The sequence below is a fragment of the Ranitomeya variabilis genome, chromosome 4 (genome assembly GCF_051348905.1).
Source record: "Ranitomeya variabilis isolate aRanVar5 chromosome 4, aRanVar5.hap1, whole genome shotgun sequence".
NCBI classification, from domain to species: domain Eukaryota; kingdom Metazoa; phylum Chordata; class Amphibia; order Anura; family Dendrobatidae; genus Ranitomeya; species Ranitomeya variabilis.
In genome coordinates, this window is record NC_135235.1 from 528,053,133 (window position 1) to 528,074,466 (window position 21,334).

General features: G+C 41.4%; 1 protein-coding gene across 3 annotated transcripts in view; it reads right to left on the bottom strand.

Annotated features, from left to right (window-relative positions):
• Positions 1-21,334, bottom strand: part of STAC2 (SH3 and cysteine rich domain 2) — a 307,072-nt gene that overhangs the window by 29,206 nt on the left and 256,532 nt on the right. For all 3 annotated transcript variants that reach the window (XM_077252334.1, XM_077252332.1, XM_077252333.1), the window contains exons 5-8: positions 7,790-7,905; positions 7,574-7,646; positions 6,260-6,306; positions 6,073-6,176 (exon numbers count right to left, since the gene is read on the bottom strand). In XM_077252334.1, the coding sequence (XP_077108449.1) occupies positions 6,073-6,176; positions 6,260-6,306; positions 7,574-7,646; positions 7,790-7,905 (340 nt within the window). The remainder of the gene's footprint in view (positions 1-6,072; positions 6,177-6,259; positions 6,307-7,573; positions 7,647-7,789; positions 7,906-21,334) is intronic.

A 21,334-nucleotide genomic window follows, 5' to 3' on the forward strand; every position in this document is an offset into this window, starting at 1 on the left:
CTCAAAAAAGAGCACTTCTTAAAATAAGTGAACTTCTTAGAAAACGTTTTGTGTCTTTACTATTTTCTCCTATCGGTGAGTAACATCAAGGGGGATCCAGGAGCAGAGTCCCCTTAAGGCCTAGGTCACTGGACTTCGATTTTCTCATGCAAGAGAATTGGGCGAATGGTGCTAATGACACTCGGCTCAAACTCTGTCAGAACGTCTTTAAGTAGCCCATGTGTATTCAGTCTCTTTAAACCCAACCTGAATGACAGCTGCCAATTATATCAAGCAATGTGAGATCTCAGCAGCAAGAGGGACACTGAGGAGCAGGATCAGGACAAAGTCCAAACAAAAAAGAAAAGGAGACCGCACTTACAGCTGGTTCTATCACCAATAACAGCTAATGAACCCGGTGGATATAAGAAGCTATAAGGTTTCGGGTGCTCACGCTGATATAAAGTTCAAATCACTGTAGCGGATGAAAGAAAAAAGATTGCGGGCACTCACCAACCATAATAATATTCAGTCTTTATTCCAACATAGAGTAAAACGTAGGACAGGCAGGGAAATGTTGATCCATTAGACGACGGACCGTTTCGCGCAAATGCGCTTCCACAGGTCTTGACGCTAACAGGTGGTGGGTGCAATCCTTATAACAACATCCGTTTGTTAGGTTACCACCCCATCTTAGCGTACAGCTGCCTACTTCGCTAATAAAATCATGATATAAAATTATTAAAATACATCAGTACAGCAAACAACATACAAGATAAATTGAAGACAATGATATATCAAAGAAGCAAAGGTAAACAGACACTTATTATCAGAAAAACCATTTACAAGAAGACCGACATGTCTAACTTCTCATTTAACCCTAGAGGGCCCGTAGCATTTAATCGCAAAATCCATTTACCTTCTCTTTTCAGAAGTTCTCTGTTGTGATCGCCCCCATTGGCTGGTAAATAGACTTTCTCTAATCCAATAAAGCGCAATAAAGACGCATTACCTTCATGGTGGATGTTCATATGAGAGATAAGGCGAGGAGCACCTTTTCCTGTGCTAATTGACCTGAAGTGTTCCCTAAACCTAATGAATAGGGGTCTGATCGTCTTCCCAATGTAGAAAAAGCCACAAGGGCAAAAAAGTGCATAGACTATGTGAGTAGTTCTGCAGGTTATCAAATCACGTACCTGATGCGTGAAGGCACCGATTCTGATTATTTTATCTGTGATATGATATCTGCAGAAATTACAACTTCCACATTTAAAATTGCCCTGCGGTTTACCTGCGTCCAACCAGTTTTTTTGTTTTACCGTCACATTATTCCGTACCAATATATCTTTCAAATTCCTACCTCGACGACTGTATTAGAACAAAAAGCTCTTTCTGAAATAAAAAGTTGGTCAGATGTGGTGATTCAGAGGGCAGACAAAGGGGGCAACACAGTTTTACTTTCAAAAGATATGTATATGGCAGAATGTAATAAACAATTATCTTGTTCTAATACTTATTTAAGCTTAAAATCCGATCCCACTATAAAATACAAAAATGAGTTGAGATCTCTATTGCGGGTTCAGGTTGAGTTAGGCGTCTTATCAAAAAAACAGGCAGAAAAATTATTTCCTGAATTCCCTAAAAAACCATATTGGTATTGCATCCCCAAAATTCACAAATCGTTAACCGCACCGCCAGGCCGACCAATTCGGGTGTAGGTTCTTTATCAGAACCATTGTCACGTTATTTGGATTGGCTTCTTCATCCTTTGCTTTCTGATATTCCCTCTTTTGTAAGGGATACAAAACACTTTTTAGAGATTATTAGGGGGTTTGATTGGCAAGAGACTTTCTCGTTGGTATCCATAGACGTGGAAAGTTTGTACACCCGAATTCCACAACAGGAGGCTGTTGTTGCGGTAAAAGAAGTTCTTTCCCACACAAATACGAATGAGATGACCATAAAGTTCATTTGTGATGGTTTACAATTTATTCTTTCCCATAATGCTTTTTGTTTTGATTCAAAGTGGTTTCTTCAAATAGAAGGTACTGCAATGGGTACGCCCGTTGCATGTACCTTAGCAAATTTATTTTTATCGGTTTTTGAGGAACGATACATATATTCTAATAACCCTTATCTAAAGCACATAAAGCATTATTTAAGATTCGTGGATGATATATTCATAATTTGGGACGGTGATGAGCGATGCTTTGACCTTTTTGTGGAATCTCTGAATAAAGAGAACACTATGAATATGAGATTCACTTCGGTGTTTGGTGGGCTAGAATTAGAATTTCTGGATATAAAACTTAATGCAACTAGTGGCACAATACATACTGAAATACATCGGAAACCTTCAGCGTCTAATGCTCTTTTACACTATGGAAGTGCACACCCTTTTTATACCAAAAACTCTCTCCCGTATAGCCAGTTCCTCAGAGTCAAACGAGTGAATAGTAGTCAGGAGGGTTATCAGAGACAAACAGGAGAACTGTACAACCGTTTTAGAGCAAGAGGATATCCTAATAGCGTTTTAGATAAAGCTTTGGAAAGAACGCAGGTATCAATGGATTCTGCCATAAGAACAGCAATAAGAAAAAGCTGGCATATTTTGGAAAAAGATCCAGTGTTGATAGAGAAAGCCAATAGGGGCCCCCTTTTTGCTGCTCGTCGAGGTAGGAATTTGAAAGATATATTGGTACGGAATAATGTGACGGTAAAACAAAAAAACTGGTTGGACGCAGGTAAACCGCAGGGCAATTTTAAATGTGGAAGTTGTAATTTCTGCAGATATCATATCACAGATAAAATAATCAGAATCGGTGCCTTCACGCATCAGGTACGTGATTTGATAACCTGCAGAACTACTCACATAGTCTATGCACTTTTTTGCCCTTGTGGCTTTTTCTACATTGGGAAGACGATCAGACCCCTATTCATTAGGTTTAGGGAACACTTCAGGTCAATTAGCACAGGAAAAGGTGCTCCTCGCCTTATCTCTCATATGAACATCCACCATGAAGGTAATGCGTCTTTATTGCGCTTTATTGGATTAGAGAAAGTCTATTTACCAGCCAATGGGGGCGATCACAACAGAGAACTTCTGAAAAGAGAAGGTAAATGGATTTTGCGATTAAATGCTACGGGCCCTCTAGGGTTAAATGAGAAGTTAGACATGTCGGTCTTCTTGTAAATGGTTTTTCTGATAATAAGTGTCTGTTTACCTTTGCTTCTTTGATATATCATTGTCTTCAATTTATCTTGTATGTTGTTTGCTGTACTGATGTATTTTAATAATTTTATATCATGATTTTATTAGCGAAGTAGGCAGCTGTACGCTAAGATGGGGTGGTAACCTAACAAACGGATGTTGTTATAAGGATTGCACCCACCACCTGTTAGCGTCAAGACCTGTGGAAGCGCATTTGCGCGAAACGGTCCGTCGTCTAATGGATCAACATTTCCCTGCCTGTCCTACGTTTTACTCTATGTTGGAATAAAGACTGAATATTATTATGGTTGGTGAGTGCCCGCAATCTTTTTTCTTTCATCAGGACAAAGTATTTTGGCAGATGAAGTCAATGGTGCCCCCCACCCCAAAGCAAAGGAATGGGTCAGAGACTAAGATAACAGCACCCCTAATGCATCTCCTGCATCCCTCTCCGATAGGTTAGGTAACAAGCTCTGATAACCACTTCCACTACAATTATTACCCTTTTCCCCAAAAAGTCAGCAAAAAGTAAGTGTGAAAGTAATTTCGAAATTAGATACAGAATCAATCATTTTTTGCAGACCATTTACTCAATACAGGGGAAAAAATAATAATATTCATCCCTGATGTCCTATATTTTTAATGTCAAGCTCAAGAATAATCATGGAAACTAGTATATGGGCCTTTTGGTTTCAATTAAGGTGTCCAGCATTTGGAAGATACCCTAATGGAAAATAAACAGACCCCCCCATCATAGATAAAGGGATACATCTATTGATTTTTGCATCCATCATATGACAAATACAGCTTGCACAAAACTGATGGTGGTTCTGGTGATGTATTCATGTACTAATGATGGTTCTAGTGACATATTCATGTAGTCATGGTTGTTCTGGTGCTGTATTCATGTGGTGATGATGATTTTGGTGATATATTCATCAGTATTTGAATTAGAAACTAAAATCATAAACAGTACATAATTAGAGCACCAGAAAAATCAATAGCACATGAATATTGCACCAGAAACATCATCAGTAAATTAATACATCAACAGAACCACCATCAGTACATTAATTCATCACCAGAACCATCATAAATCCATGAATACATAACCAGAACCAAAAGTATTTCATTGCAAGAACCAAGCTTTGTATAACGATCATTTGTAATGTCAAGTCAGCCGCATAAACATTTTATTGCATGAACCTACAACTCTACAACTCCCATTACGTCCTTAACAATGGTAAATAGATACTGGGAGTTGTTATTAATCATCATGAGAGTGCAGACCTTACAGGAACCACAGTAGACACAGTTAGGATCACAAATAAATTTTTATATCCAGGTACCTTATAGATGACACCTTCTCTGGAGTTGCCCCCCATAAATAGTACAATGTCCAAAACAGCCCCCCATGTATACTATTATGGCCCCCACAGCACCCAATACAATGTTATTACCCACAAACAACACCCCAAACAGTATGATATTCACCACAGCCCCATGTAAAGTATGATCACCACAGCTCTCAGTATACTGTCCTCCACAGCCCCATATACAGTATGGTCACTTCAGCTCCTTACATACTTTGCTGTCCCCGCACAGCCCCTCATTTCATGGTCCCCGTGCACAACACCTCATTTCATGCTCCCCTGCACAGTCCCTCATTTTATGGCCCCCCTGCACAGCCCCTCTTTTAATGTTCCCGCTGCACTGCCCCCCATTTCATGCCTCCCTGCACTGCTCCTCATTTTATGCCCCTTACACAGCCCCTTGTTTTATCCCCTGCACAGACCCCCATTTTATGTTCCCCTGCACAGCATTTCATTTTATGCCCTCTATACAGTCACTCATTTCATGGTCCCCCCCACACAGCCCCTTATTTTATGTACCCCCACGCGCAACCCCTCATTTCATGGCCCCCCTGCAAAGTCCCTTGTTTCATGGCCCTTGCACAGCCCCTCATTGTATGCCCACATGCACAGTCCCTCATTTTATTCCCCTCTACAACCCTCTAATAATAACAGCTAAGTTTTATGGCTTGTTAGGGAGGGATCTAATCATGCCCTCCACTGCATAGACCCTAATTTCATGGCCAAGTAGTATAAGAATAAAAAAAAAAAGCTTCCACTCACTTAATCCAGGCTCCCCGTCCATCGTCTCCTCGTCTATGAAGTGCAGCAGAGGGCGCTTGACGTCACTGCACCGCACCATCTGACGTCCCCTATGTGTGCCTTCTCCAACATGGCACAGACCGGAAGTAGCCTGCATATTTTTGGAGTTCCTGTTGCAGAAGGAGGCTGAATACAGCTTTTCTCCTCCTGTCCCAGACTCCACCAACATCAATTGTATTCCCGTCTGACAGACGCAATTACAATTGAGTGCAGGGAGGGAGCGATAGATGGGGCACAGGCAGAGAGAAGGGTGAGAGGTGTCAGTGACTGACACTGTTCCCCTGTGTGCCTGCGCCCCGGCCATCACTGTGCTGAATGTCTACGGCCTTATGATGGCGTCGGGTGGCCGCAAACATTCAGCAGTTGCTTTTTCAAAGTGTGCCCCCCTCAGCTAGACAAGAGGTAGTGCCCTAGGCAGGTGCATACCTTGCCTACCTGTTGTCTACTGAGGAGCTATACACAGCCATTATAATGTGGATTTTCAACGTTTGTACACCAGCCTCCCCAGGTGTAGGAGATCTGTAAACAACTTGTATTATAAAATCTGATGACAAATCCATTTTAAACTAATGTGTCCCAGTACATTGCTGGAAAAATAGACATAATACTAAGCATGGTTATCAAGAAGGATGATGGCATAGTAATTATATGATATGTGTAATGGTGTAGTGATATCATAAACAGAAAAGAGCAATGTCTGGTACTCACTGCAGTGGTAGATCATTGATCTCTTGGGGCAGGAATTTATATAGAGCCACATAGCAGTACATAGGAGAGATTTCCTTCCTGGTCTTGCCACTTGATGCTGTACTCTGAGCATACAGATATAAAGCTTTATATTAGTGGATACTCCAATTTCTCTGCGCAGCCCCTTCCCCACCTGTCAAGCACTTACCGTCACACTGCAGGCATCTTCATTAGTGGCCTCATCTACTGGGAACACTAAAATTACAGGAAGAGATACTGGAGATCAGAATAGTGGGAGAGAGATGATATTCTTTGAAGATTACATAGTGGTAGGATCAGCTAAAGAGCTAGGTGATCTAACATCTGGGGTATAGATTCAATGCACCTGACTCTTTCTGGTGCCTTGGGCAAATGCCCTACTAACCTCCCTTGTTATAGGTTGCCCACCTTTAAGGACAATTTTTCTTACTTAAAGGGGTTTTCCCTTTTACAAAGTTAATTGTAGTCATTAATTGTAGTCAGCATTTTAATCAACAGATCGTGGAATAATAATAATTTCCACAATTGGATGTGATTAAAAAAAAATGTTCCCGTGTTGGGATTGAGATAATATTATACATGTGCCCCTGCTGTGTACTGTGTAATGGCTGTGTCTGACTGTACAGGAACATGGTCTGATCATACCACAGCTCCTGGCAGGGGAGGACACAAAAGAGAGTATACAGACAAGTCAGCAGGGGATCATGGCTGATTCTTTCTTTGAGGTAAACATTGCTTAAAAACAGGCAGAGAAATGTTTTACCCCACAAAAAGAATCAGCTGTGATCCAATGCTGTAATATCTGTATTCCATTTTGCTTTTCCCCCTGCCCAGGAGATGTGGTATGTGCAGACCGTGTTCTTGCTTGGTCAGACACAGCCATTACACAGTACACAGCAGGGGCACATTTATAAGATTATCTCAGCACAGGAACATTTTTGTTTAACACAACCAATCGTGGAAATGAATTTTATTCTAAGATCTATTGATTAAAATATACTTTGTTTGTGGGAACACTCCTTTAAATGCATGTATTTTTGGCTACAAATTATTTTTGTAATTGGGTTTCATGAAAAATGTTGCTCCATATGCTTTCTGGAGCCTCGGTGTTGCACTGTCTATTGTTGACTGCAAAATGAATTAACTGAGAATCTGTCCGCGAGTTCGTTTTGATAGTCCAAGGGGAAGCTAGTAACTGTTATCTCTGTGTTTTTAGCTGATTTATAACCACAAACCACATCAAAATTGAACTTGCAAGGAAATAAATCGCCTGTAAAAGCCAAACGGCGCAACATTTCTTTTAATGACACCAAATTATAAATTAGCTCCAGTCCAAATACTTATAATTAAGTTAAAAAAATGTCCGCAGATGTGAACAACCCGAAACGATCACTTCAAATGTTGCATGATTAATGCAACTGATCAACTATCTATTGTGCTGGTTCAATCTTCATGCCTCATTTATGCTCCACTCATGTCTCACCTGGGTGACTTGGACTCTCCTCGTTGCTCTGGATGCTGCCCTCTGGATCATCTGTTCTCTCCTCTTTTTCACTCTGCAAGAACCACCCATATATAGTGAGCTGACAGTGACAAAATGTATGATCAGCACCCGGCTTCAGATACACCTGTTATTATTTGGATTGCAGCTTCTGCAGGCATCAATCATCTCTGCCAGGAAGGTTTACCGTTCACTTACCAGGCTGCGGGTGGGGGACTCAGACACGCTGCTGCACGTCGAACGATTTACATGTGCTAGAGAGGTTCCATAGCGCAGCGTCTCGTACACAGGATCGACCCTACCTCTCGGAGCAGCTATTCAGGAAGGGAGGGAGAGACAGAAAACTAATGAACAGGATTCTTACCGAGAGAAAAGGCTTATTAAGAAGTGAGAAATCTATACACATAGAGAATAACAAATGGAGCCACCGTGCGCAGACAATGCCGATGACGTCATTCAGACAACAGCACACGTGTCCCATCCAGGTACCAATTGTGCATACAGAAAAAGCTAAGAAATAGTAAAGGGAAGGTGCCATCAGAAAATGACCTCTTGTTCAAATCCGGTTTTTGTGTTAATTTTTTTTAATGTTGGCAATGTTTTTTTCTCTATTTGTATTACAAAACAAAATTAGTAATCTTGCCATTTTCATGCTGCCTACTGGGGGTATTTAAAGCTCGTACTTTCATTTTTTTCAGGAATAGTTTTCAGCAGGCTCCTTATCATCAGAGGCAGGATCACAATGACAGGTAACACCTTTATATACAGCTGATAAAGCCGAATCCACCATTCACAATAGGTAATGTAACAGCTGACCATGATCCTCCTCCCTTCACAATGATCATTGCACTTGAACATTAGATGCTTTGATACAAAGTCTGTGTTTGAGAGTCTGAGTCAGTCTATTGCTGCAAATTTAATATGGATTTCTTGAACCAACAAGGAGTTAAAAGGGATCTGTCAGCAGGAGTTTGATATGTAATCTGAGGATAGCATGAGTTATGGGCTGAAACACTGAATTCAATGATGTGTCATTTATTAGGCTGTGTGCTGTAGTTTACCTACAGTGAAGGTTTTATCACTAGGAGATTATCACAGCTTGGACCACAATGCAAGTGAGCCCTGGTCCAACCACGTCCCCTATGATAAGCAACTTACTGCTAATAGACTTTGTTCACTAAAGCTTGGTATGGGTGAGTGCAGTTTTCTCAGCTTTGCTTCATTCTGCATCTAAGAATTGATTGTATCACAACTGCTGCACCCAGTAAACTAAGTGATACATCGTTGCAAACAGGGCTCCTTTTCCTATATTATGCTGCTCTCAGATGAGGTAGCAGAAACTGGTGACAGATTTGCTTTGAAATAAAAAATAGCCCCAGTAGCCAGTTTGAAAATGACAAGACTTCAAATTGTTTTTTCATACAAATTGTGATATAGAAAAAAAAAATTACAAAAAGGTTTTAAAAAATATCTTTAACACACAAAAAAAACAAATTTAACCCCTTTCTGCCATCGGAAGGAATAGTACGTCCGATGGCAGAGCCCCCGCTTTGATGCGGGCTCCGACGGTGAGCCCGCATCAAAACTGGGACATGTCAGCTGTTTTGAAGAGCTGACATGTGCCCGCAATAGGCGCAGCGGATCGCGATCCGCCCGCACCTGTTAACTAGTTAAATGCCGCTGTCAAACTCTGACAGCAGCATTTAACAAGCGCTTCCGGCCATCTGACTGGAAATGAGCGCACCGGTGACCCCGTCACATGATCGGGGTCATCGGTGCATCGGCATAACAACCAGAGGTCTCCTGCAGACCTCTATGGTTGTTGATGCCAGATTGCTGTGAGCGCCACCCTGTGATCTGAGCGTCGCCCCTATGTAGCAGAGCCGGTCAGACTATGCCAGCTTCTAGTCTCCCATGGAGGTTATTGAAGAATGGCAAAAGTAAAAAAAATGTTTTTAAAAATATAAAAAAATATATATATATAAAAGTTTAAATCACCCCCCTTTCACCCCATTCAAAATGAAACAATAAAAAAAAAACCTTACACATATTTGGTATCACCGCATTCAGAATCGCCCGATCTATCAATAAAAAAAGGATTAACCTGATCGCTAAACGGCTCAGTTAGAAAAATAATTACCTTTTTTTGGTCGCCACGACATTGCATTAACATGCAATAACGGGTGATCAAAAGAACTTATCTGCACCGAAATGGTATAATTGAAAATGTCAGCTCGGCACGTAAAAAATAAGCCCTCACCCGACCCCAGATCACGAAAAATGGAGACGCTACGGGTATCGGAAAATTGCACAATTTTTTTTTGTAAAGTTTGGAATTTTTTTACCACTTAGAGAAAAAAGAACCTAGACATGTTTGGTGTCAATGAACTCGTCATCACCTGGAGAATCATAATGGCAGGTCAGTTTTAGAATTTAGTGAACCTAGTAAAAACGCCAAACAAAAAACAAGTGTGGGATTGCACTTTTTTTGCAATTTAACCGCACTTGGAATTTAGTACATGACATGGTAAAACCAATGGTGTCGTTCAAAAGTACAACTCGTCCCGCAAAAAATAAGCCCTCACATGGCCATATTGATGGAAAAATAAAAAAGTTATGGCTCTGGGAAGGAGGGGAGCGAAAAAACGAAAACGCATAACCGAAAAAAGCTCAGGGGGTTAAGGGGTTAAACATTAGACTCTTTTCTTATGACACATTCCCTTTAAATTTAGGTCCAATATTTAGATCTTTGTGCCCTGATATTTTTATTATGCGTCCCCATCCATTGGATATACTGTATGTACTCCTATTTAGGATTCTGCACAGTATTCTTTGATTTGTATGCTAATATATTTAGGTACTGACTTTGATGATCAGATATATGCAGCTTCCTTTTTGTGTACTACTGTGTATGAGCCACATACTGTTTAAGTATAATTTCTTAAAGGGAACCTGTCACCTGAATTTGGCAGGACCAGTTTTGGGTCATATGGGCGGGGTTTTCGGGTGTTTGATTCACCCTTTCCTTACCCGCTGGCTGCATGCTGGCCGCAATATTGGATTGAAGTTCATTCTCTGTCCTCCGGAGTACACGCCTGCGCAAGGCAATATTGTGTGTACTCTGGAGGACAGAGAATGAACTTCAATCCAATATTGCGGCCAGCATGCAGCCAGCGGGTAAGGAAAGGGTGAATCAAACACCCGAAAACCCCGCCTTATGGCTGAAAATTGTTCCCTCCAAATTCAGGTGACAGAGTCCCTTTAAATAAAGACACAGACTCCCTTAATAATCTCAATTAAACCATACTTACGACCTCGTCTAATTCCACCGAAGCCCTCAATCTCTTATAATAAAAGTAAAATGAAAAAACAACAATATACCATACCTGTCCGTCATTCTGTCCCACGCCATAATCCATGTCTGGGGGCTAAATAGTTTTCAACCTAGACGGTGCCAAGATGTGACCATTCAGAATGAGAACCACTGGTGAATGAGCTGCTGCGAGCGCAGCATCATTGACCAGCAGTGACATCGAGGCCGGATTGAACTGCGGTGACCTCATGACCGTGGGAAAATGCCAGTGATGATGTCACCGTTGGTCAATGATGTTGCGCTCTCAGCAGCTCATTCACTCAATATTGCCTTGCGCTGGCGTGTACTCCGGTGGACAGAGAATGAACTTCAATCCAATATTGCGGCCAGCATGCAGCCAGCAGGTAAGGAAAGGGTGAATTAAACACCCGAAAACCCCGCCCATATGACCCAAAACTGATCCCGCCAAATTCAGGTGACAGGTTCCCTTTAATTGTTCTGCTTCCTCTTGTTTGATCTGGCACCTTTTCCATTTAGTGACTTTGGTGTTTTTAACCAGTTTTTCTGCATATATATTTAATTAAGAATGGTAATATATATATTGCAGTGCAGGATAGTCCGGATGGTAGATAAGCAGACCCAATCAAGTTCCAAAGAAATTCAAGCTGTCCTGCAGGCTCAGGGTGCATCAGTGTCAGCATAACCTATCTATCGACATTTGAATGAAATTAATCGCTATGGCAGAAGACCCAGGAGGACCCCACTGCTGACACAGAGACATAAAAAAGCTAGACTGCAGTTTGCCAAAATGTATGTGAGTAAGCCAAAATCCTTTTGAGAAAGTGTCTTGTGGACAAATGAGACCAACGTAGAGCTGTTTGGTAAAGCACATCATTCTACTGTTTACCGAAAATGGAATGAGATCTACAAGGAAAAAAAACACAGAACCTTCAGTCAAATATGTTGGAGGATTCACAAATGTTTTTGGATTGGTTTCCTGCCTCTGGCACTGGGTGCCTTGATTCACAAATGTTTTGGGAATGTTTCCCTGCCTCTGGCACTGGGTGCCTTGACTGTGTGTAAGGCATCATGAAATCTGAAGATTACCAAATGATTTTGGTAGCAATGTAGTGCCCAGGATCAGAAAGCCTAAGACTATATACTCAGTGTAAGTCTAGGATTTATATGAGTGTCCTATCCAGGGAGGAGCAGTTGTAATATATTTTTCAATGCTTTCTGTAAGTGAATCCTTTATACCATCCTGCTATGAGGACAGATAAGCGCAGTCCTAATAGAAACACAAAGGTTAATATTCTCATACATATGTATTCACTGGAAGCATGGAAAATTAAGAAGCACATTCTGTCACTGCATCGCCATCTCGTTAGAGCTATAGAAATATTTTCACTTTGCATCTCTAACTCCCTTGCAGTAAATTAATATTAAAGACTAAGGGTTGGTGTGCGCTATATAATACAAAGTTAAAAGTTAGAAACAGAGAAGAAACTAAAGTAAGAAGTTAAAGAGAAGCAAACAATTTCCTATTGCTTAATTTGTCTTTATGTTAAACATATTTTTGAAGTGTGAAGAGCGGAACAAAAATGGTTACCTCAATGAACCAAAAAGAATTTGTGATCAATATTGACCTGTCCATTCAAGGACATTTTAGTTATAGTGTGAAATCCTATTTTTTGTTTGTGAAACTGCCACTTAGGCGAAACTGTACTGTTTTGTTTGTTGTGAAACTATCACATAGCCGAAACTGTTTTTTTTGTCTTCTCTTTTCTCTCTTTGTTTAAACAAGCAAAACTTGTATAACCACTGAAACTACCTGTACAACTATATAAAGAGGGGATAGCACCTTGAAGGCAGGCGTGCTTCAGAGGCTTCCCAGTGATATACTATACGAGACGTGTCTTGTGTATTATTTCTGGTGATTCCCCACTTCCAAAGGCTGCTCCGACTGAGTGTGGTCCCGACATTTCCTGGCGCCTGAACAGGGACCCGAGGTCTGTGTACTCCTTCAAGAACACCGGCAGAATACGAACGAAAAGAGAATCTGGGATAATGGACGGCAGATGAATAAAAACCTGGCCAGGTAAGAGACACTGTTAGATCTCTTATATCTGTCCTGCACTGTCCGTAAGATTTTCTGTGTCGTGTCCTTTAGCGGGTAGTTCTAGTAGAGGAGGATACCTATAGCTCGGGTTCTTGAACTACTTAGGAATTGACCACCTCACGGAGTACGGCATTGAATGAGAGTGAACGTGAATAGAAGGTGTGTGGAAGTTGGGAATAGCCCTATAAGCCGCCCAGGGTGTTGAAACAGAAGAAGTGACTGTCCCACTGGGCAACGTGGTTGCGTCCTTTCGGGGAGACCTCCGCGCCTATGTTCAATCTCTGATCCTGTCTTTGACGAAAACCTGGTGACGGATAAGTGTATGATAGTATGAGCCCAGGACAGATAAATTAGCCTGGGACAAGATACGTTGTATTTTGATCCTCTGTCTGGTTGCATATGTGTTGTTTGCTATAGGTGTAGGAATCAGGATTTTCTTACATCAACACGGTACGCAGAAGCCGTTAAACATCCTAGCTCCTTAGGAAGAAGGTAACGAGGTATTCTCATACCCAAACGCCACCTAGGGCAAGAAAAGAAAAAAGCTCAGGATAAGAAAATGGGGAATAAGCAAACAAAGTCGGAACCAGAAGAATTAGATATCTATACTATCATAAAGGAGAGAAGTGGTGAAGATGCCACTAAGGGGCTGAGAAAGATTTTTAGTAAGTTTGGAGTTACTAAGGCAGAAGCCTTTAGTAGAAAAAAATGGGAAGGAATTCAGGAAAAAAAAAAAAAAAGGCATAATCAGAGACAAGAAATGGATAGATCAGATCCAAGCGTTGATTGATGTCTCTAGGGTAGCAGAAAAAGAGGGATGGACATATAATCAACAGAATAAAAAGTGGTGTATTAGACCCGCAGGCTATGGAGAAAAACAAAATGTGGAATATAAGAACACCCCACCCCCATACCTTAACCCACATGCCCCATCTTTTCTCCAAACACCACCTCAAAGTTTAGCCGGACCAGGAGGATGGGTATGTCCGCACTGTGGACAACAAAATCCAGACTGGAGAAATGATTGCCTAGCCTGTGGTACACCTAGACATGGCGCTGTACTTGCCCCTGTTAGGGTAGTACCAAGACCCTTTAGGGAACCTGGTGCTGACGGAGTAATGGGAACTAGATATCACCAAACTCGACAATATTTCCCTTGGTCCCCCGCTGAAGGCATGTCTCTCTTGCATAACGCACCAGATCCCACCCAGTGTCCAGTTAGATTTGCACAATATATACAGCAAATTATGCAGACTCACGCTGGAGTTTGGGCAGATGGAGAAGAATTATGTAGAATGAAAATGACTCCTGGACTCTTCCAGGAGCTATTAGCAAATCTACAGGTACATAGGCCCCAGGCAGGAGATGGTGCCTTACAAACGATAGAATCAGGTACGCAATTTGTAGATCACTTAATGGTTTTCATGAGGGAAAAACAGAGGCAGAGAGGAACAACGGGAGTGGTGGCTCAGAAATCTGGACAATCAGTAGACGAATATTATCTAAGTGTAGAAAATAATTTCAGAGATGAAGGCATGGATCTAACCGCTTCAGGAATGATGAGGTTAGTTACAAAAACCTTTATAGATGGATTGTCTCCAAAAGTGAAGGAAAAGCTTAAGGCCGCAACCCCTGATTGGAGAACCTTGGAAGACCCACACCTGGCTAGACAGAAAGCTGTAGGGATAGAAATGGACTTAAGAGAAAATTCTAAGCCAGTAAGAATTGCACAGGCTAATACTGGCTCTGCTAATCAAAAGTTTACTTGTCATTACTGTAAGAAGCCAGGACATTTCCAAAGGGAATGTAGGAAGAGAAAAGCAGATATAGATTCAGGAACCTTTGTACCCAAAAATAGGATAAATAACCCAGCGCCGGATCAAACAGACAGCTCAGAATGACTGAAGGTTATGCAGGTCTCTCTTCCTTCTAGAAGACCAATAATACAAGTTGAGGTTGAGGGTAAAAATGTACCTTTTCTGATAGATACGGGAGCAACATCCTCCATTTTAAATCAAGACTTTTTACCATATCCTGACAATATATCCTCAAAGGTAACATATGCAGAAGGGTATGATGGTAAAATTCAGGCGTTGCCCTTTACAAAACCTTTAAATGTGAGCTTTGGCCCTAAAACCTTTGTATCCAAATTTTTATTTGCTAAAGGTGCACCTACCTGCTTGCTGGGTACTGATGTCTTAAGTAAAATGCACGCAAACATCCATTTTAGAGAAAATGGCACAGTTATGCTGACCATCCCTGAAGATGCAGAAACTCTGGAACAATATGTTAGAATACAGGCAATGGAGGATTTTCCCGAAATTTACACTCAACAAGCAAAAATTGACTTGTCTCGGGTTCCTGACAGCCTATGGGCAAAAGGAGACACTGATGTAGGATTCTTATCAGTAGCTCCTATACTGTTAGAAACTGCCCCGGGAACCATTTTACCTCAGCTCAGGCAATACCCCATCAGCGCCCAGCAAGAACAGGCGATTTCTCAACAAATTCAGGATTATGTGTTACAAGGTGTTTTGGTAGAAATCAGGTCACCCGCCAATACACCCTTATATCCTGTTAAAAAGAAAGTTTCCTCCAAAGAAACTATGGTGAAATATCGCATGGTGCACGACCTACGGGAAATCAATAAGGTTTTGGCACCGGTCACCCCTGTGGTACCGAATCCTCATACCTTACTGTCTCAAATTCCCAGCACTGCTGCATATTTTACGGTAATTGACTTATCAAACGCATTTTTTTCTGTGCCACTACATAAGAACTGTTGGCATTTGTTTGCCTTTACATTCAAGGGTAAACAATTAGCATGGACAAGATTGCCACAAGGTATGGTACACTCACCAACTTTGTACTCTGAAGCAATGCAGACCGTGCTGAAAAATTTCACCCCAGAACCAGGAGTAGTCATTCTACAGTATGTAGATGACTTACTTATTTGTTGCCCTGATGAGCAGACGGCAGTTACCTCAACTGTTAATTTCTTAATTTTCCTAGCGCAAGAAGGCTGTAAAGTAAATAGACAGAAACTCCAGGCTTGTCAACAAACAGTCGTGTTTTTAGGTCACTGCATATCACAGGGCATCAGACACCTCACACCTCAACGTACGGAAGCCATACGTAACATGCTTGAACCCAGGAATCACAAACAGCTGCGTGCTTTCCTGGGTATTGTTTCACACTGTAGACAGTGGATCATACATGCAAGTCAACTCATGCAGTCTTTATATGACTGTATTGCCAACACGCCATATTCACTCAGTGAAGAGGCTAAACAGTCATTTTCCTCTTTGAAAACAGCACTGGTATCAGCTCCGGCTTTGGGACTCCCAGACTACACTAAACCTTTTCAATTGATGGCAGCTGAGATATCCTCACATGCTACAGGGGTGCTCACACAAAAACATGGAAACAAACAGAGACCTGTGGCATACATATCAGCTCATCTGGACCCTGTAGCTAGAGCCACACCTTCTTGTGTAAGAGTAGTAGCCGCAATTTCACTGTTATTAGATAAAGCTTCTGAGATTGTTCTTGATCACCCACTTCTAGTTCAGACCACTCATGATGTACATGGCATTCTTAACCAGGTCCAACCTAAACATATTTCAATAGCCAGACACCTCCGTCTCCAATGTTCCCTACTACTGCCGCCCAACATTTCCTTTGCCAGGGTTCAGACTCTTAATCTCGCGTCTTTGCTCCCTTTAGAGTCTGAGGGGGGTACCATACCTGAGGAAACTGTACTCTCCAACTCCTTTGACCCATCAGAGTCAATGCATGATTGTGTACAATTAATGGAACAAGAGACTCAGGGCTTACGTAATGTACGTGACAAGCCACTCTGTAATGCTACATTTGAACTTTTCATAGATGGCAGTAGATATGCAGATATGAATGGACAATTTCATACAGGTTATGCGGTAGTAACTCAGCATGAAGTGCTGAAAGCAGAACCTCTCCCTGCTAATCAGTCTGCACAAGAAGCAGAACTTACGGCATTAGTTGAAGCTCTAAAAATAGCCAAAGATCAGACAGCAAACATATACACTGATTCTAGATATGCACATGGCATTATTTTCGATTTTGGCGTAATATGGAGAGCCAGAGGTTATATGACTGCTTCAGGCCAACCTGTTAAACATGCCTCCCTCATTAGACAGATTCTGGAGGCAGCACAAGAAACTAAAGAAATAGCGGTGATAAAGGTAGCTGCACATGTGAGACTCGACACCGAGGAAGCCAGGGGTAACGATAAAGCCGACAAAGCAGCAAAACAGGCAGCACGTAAACCCTTACATCATGCCCACACACTAGATAGCTCTGAAGATGATGAGGAGAGATTGAAGGAAGCTCAGAAACAGGTAGACGACGAAGAACGAGGGCAGTGGCAGAAAAAAGGGGCAGAAGATCAGCAAGGATTATGGAAAAAAGGAACTTTGTTGTGTTTACCCAGAGCCTGGTACCCCGCAGTGGCGAGTGACCTCCACCTACCTACGCATGTATCGGCAAACGGTATGACGCTCAAGGTAAAAGAAAGGTGGTTGGCTCCAGGCTTTGGTAATTTCGCTCGGAACATGTGTGCTGCATGCGCTATATGCCTGGCACACAATCCAGGTCAGACCATTAAAACCCCAACCAAGCATCATGTAAGACCACTGTATCCCTTTCAAAGACTCCAGATCGACTACATCCAGCTTCCTAGGTACAATGGATACGAATATGTGCTTGTGTGTGTGGACATGTTCTCAGGGTGGCCAGAGGCTTATCCAGTTCGTAAAGCCTCAGCAAAAACTACTGCCATTAAAATAGCACATGAACTGATACCCCGTTACGGCATGCCTGAGGTGATCGAGTCAGATAGGGGTACCCATTTTACTGGAGAAATATTCCAGAATGTTATGAAAATGTTGGGAGTAGAAAACCAGTTTCACACTCCGTATCACCCACAGAGTTCAGGTAAAGTGGAAAGACTAAATGGAACAATAAAATTAAAAATCCAGAAGGCCATGGCAGAAACAGGAAAGCCTTGGACCGAGTGTCTACCACTTGCCCTGTATTCCATCCGAAACGCCCCAAGGGGGAAGGCTAAGCTGTCACCACATGAGATTCTTTTTGGTAGAGCAGCAAATTTGGGTTGTTATTTTCCACAACAACTGATGTTGAATACTGAGACTTTAACTGCTTATGTACAAGAATTACAAAAATGTTTAACTAAAGTGCATTCGCAAGTTTTTGCTTCCCTTCCAGATCCAGAAAATCTCGAAGGAGGCCACAAGTTGGAACCTGGTGATCAAATCTACGTGAAAAGACACACCAGAAAGACTCTGGAACCGAGATTTGACGGACCTTTCCAAGTCCTGTTAACAACTCCAACAGCAGTCAAGCTTGAAGGAAAGGCATCATGGATACATGCAAGCCATTGCAAAAAAGCAGTATAAGACTCATGATATTGATGTTAATAATATTAACCTCAACGGAGGCATGGGAAAGATTGAATTCTCTAGCCCCTTTGAACAATAGATTCGTACAACATCATAGAAAATTAGTGGATGATTTGTTAAATAATACGCAACCCCTGGCAGATTGTTGGATCTGTACCCATTCACCAGTATCAGCCACAAGTATACCTTTTCTAGCAGTTCCCGTGTCAGCTGAAGAAATATTCGCTTGGCCTAATTGTTCAGACAACCTGGCCAACAACCAACCTGGCAATACTAGACTATGGAATACTACAATCGCCATACCAGATGTGGGATAAATTAGTTAGAGCCACGGATTATCTAGATGACCAGATTTGGGATATATTGGACATATTAAATACTAGTATAGCTGTACAGAATCAGCTTATAATAGTCACTAACCAACATACCCTGGTATTGGATTACCTAACTGCCTCACAAGGGGGTATGTGTCAAATCATCGGACCCACCTGCTGTCATTATATAGACCCGAATAGTACTATGAGTATGAGATTTAAATTAGAAGACGTACAACGACTCAGGGATCAGTATGACAAAGACAATGACCAAAATAAGGATAGCTGGTGGTCAGATACCTTTTCTTTTCTTAACCCGGCCAATTGGTTCAGGGGGATCGGTGGGTGGGTTACCGGGATTATGCAAAGCCTAATACATACAGTTATAGTTATTGTAATTATATATGTATTATTCAAGGTTGTACTCAAGGGTATCTCGGTATGCACAAATAAATTTTGTGTAATGGATGCGAGAATATAAAGTTTTTTTTTTGTAATATCACAAAAAGAATGACTAAAATAATCGTCTATATGACAAGGTTTTGAATGGAATATGTCAAAGGGGGGATTGTGAAGAGCGGAACAAAAATGGTTACCTCAATGAACCAAAAAGAATTTGTGATCAATATTGACCTGTCCATTCAAGGACATTTTAGCTATAGTGTGAAATCCTATTTTTTGTTTGTGAAACTGCCACTTAGGCGAAACTGTACTGTTTTGTTTGTTGTGAAACTATCACATAGCCGAAACTGTTTTTTTTGTCTTCTCTTTTCTCTCTTTGTTTAAACAAGCAAAACTTGTATAACCACTGAAACTACCTGTACAACTATATAAAGAGGGGATAGCACCTTGAAGGCAGGCGTGCTTCAGAGGCTTCCCAGTGATATACTATACGAGACGTGTCTTGTGTATTATTTCTGGTGATTCCCCACTTCCAAAGGCTGCTCCGACTGAGTGTGGTCCCGACAGAAGAATTTCTGGTATTTTTTATTGTTCCAGATCGATATATATATATATATATATATATATATATATATATATATATATATATATATATACATATATATACATATATATCCAGAACTGTTGCAATTTTCACTCTTACCACTGAGCCTCATAATATGCTGACACTGCCCGTTCTGTAAAGATCCCCTTTCAATTACAATGAAAGGTAACACCTATCTATATACAGTATAGGTACCACAGGATTCACCATTCACAATAAGTGACAGTCACAGCTCACCTAGCCTCTGCATAGTGACATCGATGTACAGATCACAGAGAATGTCTACAAATATATCCATTAAAAGTCAATAAACACCCTGTGACTATTATTTCTTGTGGTCCTTGTTTCTTCTGTATATCTATAAATGCTGTTAGCAGCAACACAAGAAAGATGGTTTCCATAATCATATACAGAAAATAGAATACAAAAAAAATCAGAATTTAGCATATTAGTAAAAACAATGTTTGGTCATCTGCCACCTATTTTCAAGCCCAATGAGAAGGCAACTAGGGTCTCTGTCGAAGAAACAGTGGAGGTATAACTTTTCTATGACGCACAAATCATCTATTTGCTCTCACTTTCCTGAGACTGGTTGTAAATTGCTATCTCGGTCGTATAGAGTCGCAACTTGCTTACACTTCATCTTCCAAGAGGCCAATCCATTGTGTTGGCCATTTGGAGATGAGGAAGGTGATAAACTACATATTTTTTGGTGCTGCAGGTTTCTTACTCTTTTTGGGAAAAACTACAACTAATGATATGTAAGATCGCAGACTTGCATCCCTCTACTTTGGAAAGAAAACTCCACTCCGACAGTCTCTCTCTGGTTTTCTAAAATGAATGAAGTGATGTCAGTGACATAGCTCCTTTGGAGGCAGAGGGGGCGGCCACCCTGTGCCCTGTGCTCTGAGGGGTCCACCCAGAGCTACGCTACTGTAACCATATCAGCGTGCAAAGCACACCCATAGTTACACAGTGCGTATTTTATATTTTTTAAGGGGATGCTTTACATTATATAGAGTCTGCCTATGGGGGTGCAATGTACTATATAGGTCTGCCTATTGGGGGTGAATTATACTAAAGAGTCTGCCTATGGGGGTGCATTATACTATATAGAGTCTGCCTATGGGGGATGCATTACACAGTATAGAGTCTGCCTATGGGGGTGCTTTATACAGTATAGAATATGCCTATAGGGGGGTGCATTATACTATAGGGTCTGCATATGGTGGTGCATTATACTATAGAGTATGCCTATGGGGGTACGTTATACTATATAGTCTGCCTATGGTGGATGCATTACACAGTATAGAGTCTGCCTATGGAGGTGCTTTATATAGTATAGAATATTCCTATGGGGGGTGCATTATACTATAGAGTATGCCTATGAGGGGTGCATTATACTACAGATTCTGCCTATGGGGGTGCATTACACAGTATAGAGTCTGCCTATGGGGAGTGCATTATTTTATAGAGTCTGCCTATGAGGGGTGGGGTGCATTATACTATAGAGTCGATCTATAAGGAGTGCA